Source organism: Pinus tabuliformis, chromosome 8, assembly GCF_031772625.1.
Source record: "Pinus tabuliformis cultivar Carrire ecotype Pingquan chromosome 8, CPIR1, whole genome shotgun sequence".
Taxonomy (NCBI): Eukaryota; Viridiplantae; Streptophyta; class Pinopsida; order Pinales; family Pinaceae; genus Pinus; species Pinus tabuliformis.
The window spans coordinates 1,680,775,117-1,680,786,140 of NC_142294.1; the positions used below are offsets into that span (position 1 = coordinate 1,680,775,117).

General features: G+C 35.7%; 1 protein-coding gene across 1 annotated transcript; it reads left to right on the forward strand.

The window, feature by feature from the left end:
* The first annotated feature begins 1,841 nt into the window (after window positions 1-1,841).
* Window positions 1,842-5,980, forward strand: LOC149242679 (3-dehydrosphinganine reductase TSC10A-like). The gene is made up of 4 exons (XM_089367713.1): window positions 1,842-2,201; window positions 2,421-2,696; window positions 2,975-3,122; window positions 5,660-5,980. The coding sequence occupies exons 1-4, from the start codon at window positions 1,920-1,922 to the stop codon at window positions 5,956-5,958; spliced, it is 1,005 nt and encodes a 334-aa protein (XP_089223839.1). The 5' UTR covers window positions 1,842-1,919; the 3' UTR covers window positions 5,959-5,980.
* The last annotated feature ends 5,044 nt before the right edge of the window (window positions 5,981-11,024 follow it).

Sequence of the window (11,024 nt, forward strand, 5' to 3'; positions counted from 1 at the left end):
GTAAAGCAATATTCGTGGCATAAGCGGGTCAAACCTTGTACTCCTCATTTGTGTCACGACACATATTCCTCCGGAGAGTCAAGGTCTCGTAAGTCGACCTAGTGATCCAATATCAAATATCAAATGCCCAAATTCATCATAAAGGTTGTACATGTTAAATTTGCCAATATGAGACACTTTTGGCAGCATACAAATATATGTATGTTGAGAAGTAAAGTGTTGCCATGATTATAGGAAAATACATGGAAGTAAGTTGTTTCCAAGATTATAGGAAAATACCTTGTTATATATGGTATGGAAAACTTTGTTATTAATAGAAAAAGACCTAGCATTTATAGCTTGTAGACCACATTAGCATTCACAACTTGTAGCCACATTCTTCTAGCGTGAGCATAAGATTGGAGTAGACAATATGATCTTCGAACACCTTGAGGGACATATTAAGGCCAGAATTGATGGAAAATGCCTCTTTATATATATATATATATATATATATATATATAATGAGGAACTTATTAGAATTGGAATAATCTCAACATGGAGGAACTTATTAGAATTGGAATAATTTCAAATCCCTAGGAAATTGGTGGGTGGGGAGGGAGGTGGCATGAATCTAATTTTTAAAATTTATTAAAAGTAATGGACCATTTTGCTTAATAAAATTTGCTTATATACAAATGAATGCTATAAATAATATTGAGGAACTTATTAGAATTGAAATAATCTCAAATCCCTAGGAAATTGGTGGGTGGGGAGCCACTTGACATGAATCTAATTTTTTGAATTTATTAAAAGTAATGGAGTATTTTGTTAAATAAAATTTGTTTATATATAAATGAATGTTATAAATAATAATGAGGAACTTATTAGAATTCGAATAATCTCAACATGGTGGAACTTATTAGAATTGGAATAATATCAAATCCCTAGGAAATTGGTAGGTGGGGAGCCACTTGGCACGAATCTAAATTATTAAATTTATTAAAGTAATAGACAATTTTGTTAAATAAAATTTACTTATATATAAATGAGTGTTATAAATAATAGTGAGAAACTTATTAAAATTGAAATAATTTCAACATGGAAGAACTTATTAGAATTGGAATAATCTCAAATCCCTAGAAAATTAATGATAAAAAATCTTATTTTATAAATACATAATTTAAAAACAAAAATTATATAAAATAAAATAAAATAATAATTTTTAATTTTTAATTTCTATTAAATTTATATATGTAATTTAATTTGTTTTAAAAGCTAGTACAGGTAACTTTAATCACTCTGGGTTACCTGGACAAGTAGTTGTCTTGGAGAATCTTTATTTTTGAGCCATAAGATTGACTGCCCCAATACAGAAGCCATAAGCTGCCAAATTTTATGCATATGCCATTATGCTGCTTCTTTATTGATTTTACCAACATGATGCCATTGGTGCTTCTTTATTGATTTTACCAACATATACGATGCTGGGCCATTGTTAATCATGATATTCAACCCTTGTGATAGCTGGATTCACACAAAAATCACACAAAGATCCTACTATTCTTTATGCTCAACCATTGACCCTTGACCCACGAGATTGACCAGTGCAATATCCAAACCATAACCTGCAAACTATAACCTAAACAAGTCAGTACCTTTCTCTAAATGTACGCAGGTGGCCAACTGTAAACATTGATATCACATCTGCTGCACTAAAAGCCCACTGACCCAACCATGCAACAGTATTATTCTTTAACAATTCTGTAATAAATGTCTATCTAATTCTCAACAGAACCAGAACCAGAACCAAACAATTCTGTAATAAATGTCTATCTAATTCTCACCAGAACCAGCTCATCTCGAACCTAAATACACAGGTGCTTGCGTTTGTTTCAAGACATATTGGCGTTGTCCGAAACCCTGATCCTCTCGTCACGATGGAATTGGCTGCAACTATACTCACCGTTACTGTTTTTCTTTTTACTATTTTTGTTGGGGTAACCTTGCTTTGGAAGCCTTCACCATGTCTGAAAACTCTGCGGGGGAAGCATGTTCTAATAACAGGAGGGTCCAGTGGTATTGGCCTTGCTATTGCCAAAGAGGCTCTATCTCAAGGAGCTTTCGTTACTCTGATAGCCAGAACCTCTGCCAAACTGGAGAAGGCCATAGACAAGTTGGTCGATAATAAAACTATCAGTGCTGATAGAATATTCACAAAGGTACATGGATAGGTTTTTCTCATTGTCCTTCATTATTGGATTTTCCAATTCTATACTTTTGGATAGGTTTTTCTCATGGTCTATTATTATTGAAGTTCCAGATTAATTGAGTATTTTTGGAATCGGTAATACAGTTAATTTCAAATTTTATTCTTGAAATCTACAATAGAGTTAATTCCAAACTCAGATTAAAATTAGAATTACTTTTTTCCTATACAGACTGCTGATGTGAGTGATTATGAAACTCTTTCGGATGCGATACAACAATCATTTCAATGGAGACCTATTGATGTGGTTGTTTGCAATGCTGGGTGGACGAGAATTGGATTTATAGATGAAGTTCCCATCAAAGATTTGCATGAGACGATTAACACAAATTTATCAGGGATGGTAAACACTCTGCATGTTGCTCTTCGCTTGATGAAGCATCGCACAGACCAAGACCATGCCCGACCGCCCATGTCCGTTGTTCTCGTCAGTTCTTTGGCTGGTCTGGTATGATTCATGAATTTGGTTTTTAGGTTGCACATGGTTTTTATTTTTTGTGATCAGAGTTTCAATTTATTAACCCTCTAATTTACCATATAAGAATATATATATATATATATATAGTTTTAATTAGTTTTAATTAAATTTCAGTAGTGATGTTTAAAAATGTGTTTAATTTATATCAAAAATATATTTTCATAAAAAAAAATTACTATCTTATAAAAACTATTTCGTATAACTCATAAACCTGTGGCAATGGACTCACCCTTTTATGGGCTTTGCAGTACGCGCAGTATGGGGCTTCTGTTTATACTGCAACTAAATATGGCGTGAAAGGACTTGCTGAGGCTCTTCGACTTGAATTGATGCCTTATAATATCGGAGTGAGCGTTTTTTACCCTGGGTATGTGGAGACTCCCATCATCGATGCGAGTAAGCAATCTTGACCCTTTAATATGAGCCTACACTTTTATTTCACCAAAAAGCTTAAATTCAGAATTAAAGTATATCATAGCTAGAGAACGTGATGGAATTTTCACTATTACAAATGAGCTGTAATATGGATTCACACATTTATTTTCTTATAATTTAACCAGAGATCTCAACAGCCACCCATTTGCATCCATTAGACTCTGTTTCTTATAAATCTTCACATCTACCCATTTGTAAGTATAAGTAGAGCCTCGTCTCTTGCACCATTCATTTATATTAACGTTTATCTTAGTGGTTAAAAATGCGTTTTTTCTTATATAAAACCTTTAGATTACAATAATTCATTTGATTTATTACTATAAATAATTTTTCAAACCCTTTAACTTATAAAGAGAATCCGGATGGTCATTTTTCCTTACCCTTTAACTTATAACGAGAATCCGGATGGTCATTTTGCCTTACCAACTCAGATTTCATGGATAAGAATGTGACATGTTTAGCTGCGAAAAGGTGGGGAAATTGTTTATACTAAGGTGTTAATAATAATTTTGAATGATATATAGCTTTAAAATTAAAAAAAATATTTATATTTTTTTTTTATTAAAGTTAGTTTTTTTTTCTATGGAGAGCTTGTTTATGGTTAGGTATTTAATATATAAAAAGAGCTTAAATAACATGGAAGATAAAATGTTTCCTAAAATTGCTTCAAATTCTAGCCAAAATCAGTGTTGGCTTAACTAAATATCGCATAAGAATGGCTAAACCATTAGATGCAAAGGAGGATATCATTTTGAAGATGAAGATAATAGACCACAGTGGTCTTAAGGTCGGATAGACTACATTGGTCTTAGTGGACTTTAATCATCATCATCATCATCATTAAAAAGATTGTTAAGTCAAATCTCAAAAATCAAAAGTGTCTCTCTTTGGTGACTACTATAAAAAATAAAATAAACATTGGTAATATAAGAACAAATTTTCATGAACTCCATAAAATTTACCCTATGGAAAAAAATATATATAAACTTTTCTAAAAGTACATCTATTTTTTCAAATTTTAAATAATGCCTAGTATAGAATTACCATATACCAAAACAATTCCCATATGTCAAAGACAATTCTAACCAAATTGCCTAAAACTTGTATTTGGAGAAAGTACACCAAACACTTAGCTACCTTCCACACATTAAAAAATAATCAATAACTTAACAAACATGCATTATCTTCACCAATAAACTAATAAAAAATTAACTTCTTCATCATCCTTACCATAAAAACAACATTTCCATTGACTTCCTTTTCCATCGTTAATTAAATATTATTTAATTTTAACTTTACTTAAAATTTCAAATAGACTTTGAATGTAATTCAAATAATGATCACTTACATCATGATTATTATACCAATAGGCATGTTTGTTTTAGAATAAAGTTTAATTATCAATAATTATTAGGTGGATGGTAGAGATTTAACATTTACATAATATTTTAGAATATTCTTGGTAATATACACAAACCAAAAGTTGAGATTCATCTCCAAAATAGTTATATTTTTTTACCTATTTAATGGATTAATTAAATAAAGTGTGGACAAGTTTCATATGAAATGAGTTACGCTTGTTAGTATATGTTATTTAATAAGCCATGGTATTAGCTCATGGTATTGTAACAAACCCTATTTACAAATTAAAAATCTCCTTACTAAAATATTGTTACAAAATTAAGAATATTATTAAGTGTTTTTGAAATGTGAATAAATTTTATATGTTAATTCTTTTTATAATTATTAATAATAACAATAATAAATTAAAATAAAATTATAACTAATCTGTGTTTTGATGTTTATCAAAATTTACTAACTATAATTAAATAACTATCTTAATTATTAACCAAATAAAATACATTTAAAACTTTTATCATTTAAATTTATTTCTACTAACTTACATAATCACAATTCAACTTTCCACACAATTTAATATTCACTTACCAAAACTTATATCCCTATCATCTTTATAGTCATCTTTCTTCAACATAGTCAATGGCGAAATTGAGCTACTCTATTAAATAAATACCCTAATTAGATAGGATAGCTTTTTATTAAATAAATAACTACACTAATTATTGACCAAATAAGATACATTTAAATTTTTTATTATTTAAATTTATTTCTACTAACTTACATGTTCACAATTCAGCTTTCCACAAAATTTTATATTCACTTACCGAGACCCATATCCCTATCATTTTTCTAGTCATCTTTCCTCAAGATACATGACTTACCACTAACGCAATTGAGCTTTTAAAAGATATACTCTGAATTTAATGATAGTCGTCTTTCCTCAACCTATACATGACTTACAAAGGATGAAATGGAGAAATCTCTTATATTATAATATACTGTTAATTGTTTATTATATACATGTTTTTAATATTATATGTATAATTTTATTTTATTGTAAGTAAGAAAATTGGTAATTAGATTCCATACTTACATACATGACATAGGTAGATTCTAACTGTGACAATAATACAATGCAGGTGGTTTAGAGACTCATACAGAGATATTGAAGATGTCAAAGGTATTTGGCTTGTACAATCGCAGCCAAGCAGAGACACCGGAAAAGGTTGCCACCTATATATTGGATGCAACTAAGAACGAAACCTTTATGGTTACATATCATATTAGTGGGTTCATGCTATCAACATTATCACGTGGATTTATACCTGCTGATTCAGTTGGGAGGGCTTTCACAGAACTAATTTTGTATGTACCTTTTAGAATGTTTAGTTGTATGGCTGCCATTTACTTTGAAGTTGTTAGACGTGCCCTCACATAAAGGACAACTAAAGTTGCTTGACTTTCTGGTAAGGTAATGTAATGGCATAAGTATTAGACCTGAAGCTTTGGATAAAAGTACGAGTGATAAATTCTCATTGTATGACTTATTTAATTTCTATTGTTAGGATATACAAATTCCTATGACTTTTAAAGTTATCTATGGTCATCCTCTTGATCATATTTTTCTGGTAATTTACTCATTTGAATGTTTGTCACAAAATATGAAATAGGACTCATATTAATTACTTTAAAAGGGAGTTGATAGATAAGTTAATGAAAAAAGTATTTTCTTTAAGAAGTTAAAGTTTTTTCAAATGTTTGGGTCGAACACTATTTCTGCATTCTTGTTGTTATTGTTATCAAATATGCTATTCTGAAAGATGTTCTGATGTAACAAGAAATGGGTCACTTTGACACATTACATTCTTGTGAATTATTGATGTGATATAAAGTGTTCATATTTTAATATATTAGCAACTGTACCAAATGTTGCAAAGGAAACGTCGTAAGTCGATAACATATGAAAAGAGAGCATAGATGAAGAGTGATGTGATATGTTATAGACTCTTATAAATACATGTATCACAAGGCATTGTAATACACTTATTTATTTATCAAAATTACGTTATTTGAGATTATTAATAATGTACTTGTTACACATTTAAGTAAAAGGAAGGGTGTTGTGTTAGCTTATTATTACCGTAGTTGTTTTGTTCTTGATCACCTCTCTATCATTCACACTTTTACTCTCAAATTATTAGCAGGCTCACTTGATGCATAGATAAATGCAGCCACAGTCTATACATGAGAACAGTAACGGTGAGCCAGAAGGGGGGCCATGGAGCTGCAGAGCCTGTCTCAAAAGGGTTAGAGCTTTTTGCAACTGAGCGACACGGCTGCACCCTACCCAACCTACGTGCCCTAGCTATCATTGTCTGCTTACCTCTGGCTACCTCAACCACGGCGGCTCCTATATCCCATTGAAGCCTTCTGTAATAGCACGGTTACCCCGTCCTCCTCCCCAATTACTGCATTACTCACCGATTTTTGAACACTCACAACAAAGCGATGATTACGATGGTCCTGGAGGCAGTTGGTGGAGAAAATCTCGGAATAGGTATGGAGCTTAACCTAGTAGACTATACGGAGGACTCGTTGGAGAATGTAAATATCTAGCAAACTCCTTGCTCCATCTCAAATGACCTCCTACCCTTCTGCTACGATCTATTGGCTACCATTTCGGGTCTACCCTCAATCTTGGGACCTTCCTACTCCACTATAACTTTCTTTGAGCCTTCTCTGATCTCGCTGATTCCTCCCTCGCCGCCTCAGTTACCCTTGACTGCAAATTATGCGTCAGCCTACTTCCACCCAAACCTTGAGGCTGCAAACTCACAAACCCCCCTCTCATCCCATCGAGTTGGATCTATAAGCAACCCCTTGGGGCACCTCAACTCGGCTTAGGGTAACCTACAAGCTATTGTACCTGAGGCGCTTTCATCTGGTAGCTACGCGATGGTACCCCGCTTTTGAGAACCAATTCTAGCGGCCGACCATATTTGCCTTGATAACCTTGCTACAAATCCTAACCACTCGTAGGATCGATCAGAAGCCCCTAAAGAACCGACTCGGTCGGGAAAAAAGAGGAAGTGTTTCAGAGCTAGAGGCAAAGACGTTATGCTTAGACACGGGGAGGATATACAGTGGGGCGACACCATGGACATGGTGGATTGAGTGTTGGTTGGAAGGATTCACGGCCGAAGTTACACAACGGCTAGGCTCAGGCTGTGGACTTCTGAGGTATGGGGTCAGCACCTGGCGGATCTCACTTTTGTTCAAACTTTTGTTAGGGGTTGGTTTGCTTTGTGCTTTGCTAGAGTCGAGCACACAAATTGGGTCTTGTCTTCTTTCTGGAAATTTGAGCATGCTCCAGTTCTTCTCCAGTGTTGGAGCCCTCTTTTTGATCCAGAAAAAGAACAGATAGAAGTTGGGCCTATTTGGGTTCGGCTACGTGGACTACCCCTTCAACTCTGGTCAGAAGATATATTATGGCACATCGACAACACTTTGGGAACCTACCTAGAGCATGATAGATCATATCTAGCTACCGGCATGATGGCATATGCCAGGATACTTATTCATCTGGATACTCAGAGCGACCTTCAGGAGCATATCACCTTACAATGGAAAACCTTCTCCTATCAACAAATTCTAGATTACAAAGGAGACCCTTTCCTCTGCAGATGTTTCCACAAGGTGGGACACTTGTTCAAAGACTTTCCTCTAAATAAGAAGGTGAAGGAGGGAGCTAAGGGGAAGGAAACTCCATAGAAAATCTCACAATCCCAAGGTAGCCCTATAGTGGCGGAAGAGGCTGCGAATTTGGCACATTCAGATGCAGTACCCGCACCTACTAAGGAGATCAGAAAGAAGTAGGGTAAGGCACCTATCGGTGCACCCTATCCTCCTCTAGCTAGAGCAAGGGCGCCTGCAGAGGCTGCATTCTCTATGGGTATGTCGAATACAATCTCTTCCTTTGCTTACTCTATTGTTTCTCTACACTGCATTGATACAAGTTCTGTTTAGTCCCTTGCTCACACCTTCAACCCTCCCATAATTGTGGATTGCCTTATCAAACCATCCTCACCGATCATATCCTGCACTCCACCATCCTTTCCCAAAGAACCTCTTCCCAACCCCCTCATCCATGCTCCCCCCCCTCATCCTAGCCCTCCATCCTTTAGATACCCCACCTGCTCTCGGCTTCGATCACAGGCCCCTGACACCCTGGGTATCGGCTTGATTACCTCTCCCCCTCCTTTAAAGCTGACTAGAGGTAGACCCTTCTCCCTATCCAAATCTAAGCTACAAGCTCGGGAAGAGATTGTTATGGGCAAACAACATTCCATCGATTGGGTACTTAGAGTAGTGAATACCCATGAGCACCCTCCTCCATGAAATTTCTCTCCTTTAAGTGTAGAGGGTTGGCTAGCCTTGACAAAAAACTAGCCATGAGCAGATTGCTCTTATCTGAACCCTTTGATATCCTTTTTCTTCAAGAAATCCTAGGTCAAGGTTATGTTATTACCCACCTTCTTGAATCATGGCTACCTGGTTAGACTTTTTACACCCCTTAATGCAACAGGGTATTCTAGGGGACTCGCCTTGGGCATAAAAAACCGTTCCATCAGAATCTGTAATACTTGGGGGAGCTCAAGCCACCTAGGAGTAGACATATACTCCTTTGAATTTGATTCTGAGCTTAGGGTTATCAACATATATGGCCCGTGTCACAATAGGGAAGATTTTTGGAGTAGATTATTAGAATCACACATCCCTCAAAAGGACAAGCTCATTTTGGTGGGTGACCTAAATTTCTCCATTGCCTTTGCGGAATCATGGGGGAACAATGCACAAGGAGATAACCTCTCAGATTTTTTTGAGACCATTTTGGAGGATCATAATCTTATTGATATCCCATCCCCAAAAATCCTATATACTTGGAGGAATAACATATCAGGGGTGAACAATTTCTCCAGAAGACTAGATATATTCCTCATCAAGGAACATTTGCTAAACTTGGGGCAGGGAATTAGACAATGGGTGGGCTCAGGGGGATTATCGGAGCATAGGCTGATCTATCTGGAAATTAGAGGGGGTATGAACAAACCAAAAGGTCCCTTCAAATTCAACATTGCATGGCTGAGATATGCATATTATATCTGTATAGTAACTAATTTTTGTAAGGCTCATCCCCCTACAACAGAAAGGACTTCTCGGAAGGATTTGCAAAAAACCTGAGAAAACTAAAAAATCTATCCAAAAAATGTGCACATAAGAAGAGAACACAGGAAGACCATATACTCAAATTGATTGAAGAAGCCATAGAGGATTATGAAAATGGATTTGGGGGGATCTTCTCTTCCCTAAAACACAAAGAACATATAACCTCTCTTCTAGCTAAGAGAAGCTAGATTCTTAAGGATAGGGAGGAGAGCTGGAGATTGAGAAGCAAAGCCATCTGGCTCAAGGAAGGAGATGATAACACCAGTTTCTATCATAAATTTGTGAATGGGTGCAAAGCTATAAATACTATTTGGCATCTGGCATATGAACAAGGAGAACCAGTGAAAACCTTCCCCCGATTAGCAGCTATGGCCATAGCCCACTTCAGGAACATATATAAGGCTCCCCCAAATGTCACTGTGGTGGAAATCATGAGGACTATTCAATTGTTTCCAAGGTTTTTTTACTAAGAGGAAGCCTTGGAATTAGCAAAGGAGGTCTCCTTAGGAGAACTGGAAACCACCCTTAAATGGTTTAAGCAAGACAAAAGCCCAAGCTCGGATGGCTGGAATGTGGAATTCTATCTGGCTTTCTTTGATACTCTTGGTTGGGATCTCCTACAAGTTAAAGAAGAATGTAGATCCTCTGGAAGAATGTATGAGGCCTACAACACAACCGTTATTGCTCCCATACCCAAATTGGACAACCCCACCTCCTTCAATGACTTCTGGCCCATTTCCTTGTGTAACTGTATTACAAGATCATCACCAAGATCATAGTCAATTGCCTCTAGCCAATCTTATCAAACCACATCTCAGTTGAACAATTTTCCTTCCTTCAGAATAGAAAAATCCATGAAGCGGTCGGAACTACTTAAGAAATTCTACATTCTATTTAGACCCAGAAGCTCAAAGATATGGTCCTAAAAGTTGGCCTCTTGAAAGCCTTTGACAGAGTAAATTGGCTATACATTAGAATGATATTAACACACTTGGGATTTCCATATGAATTCATAAGATGGATTATGTGTTATATTACTAATGTAACATTCAGTGTTCTTATAAATGGTGCAGCCTCTCCTTTCTTCCACTCCGAAAGAGGTCTCAGGCAAGGATGTCTATTGTCCCCACTACTTTTCTTACTCATCATGGAAGGAATCAGCCGTATATTGAAGGAAGAACACCAATGAGGTAGGCTAAGGGGGATCTGCAGCACATAAGGATGCACATTGACACACTTTCTCTTTGTTGACGATGTGTTGCTCTTCCTAAATGGGAG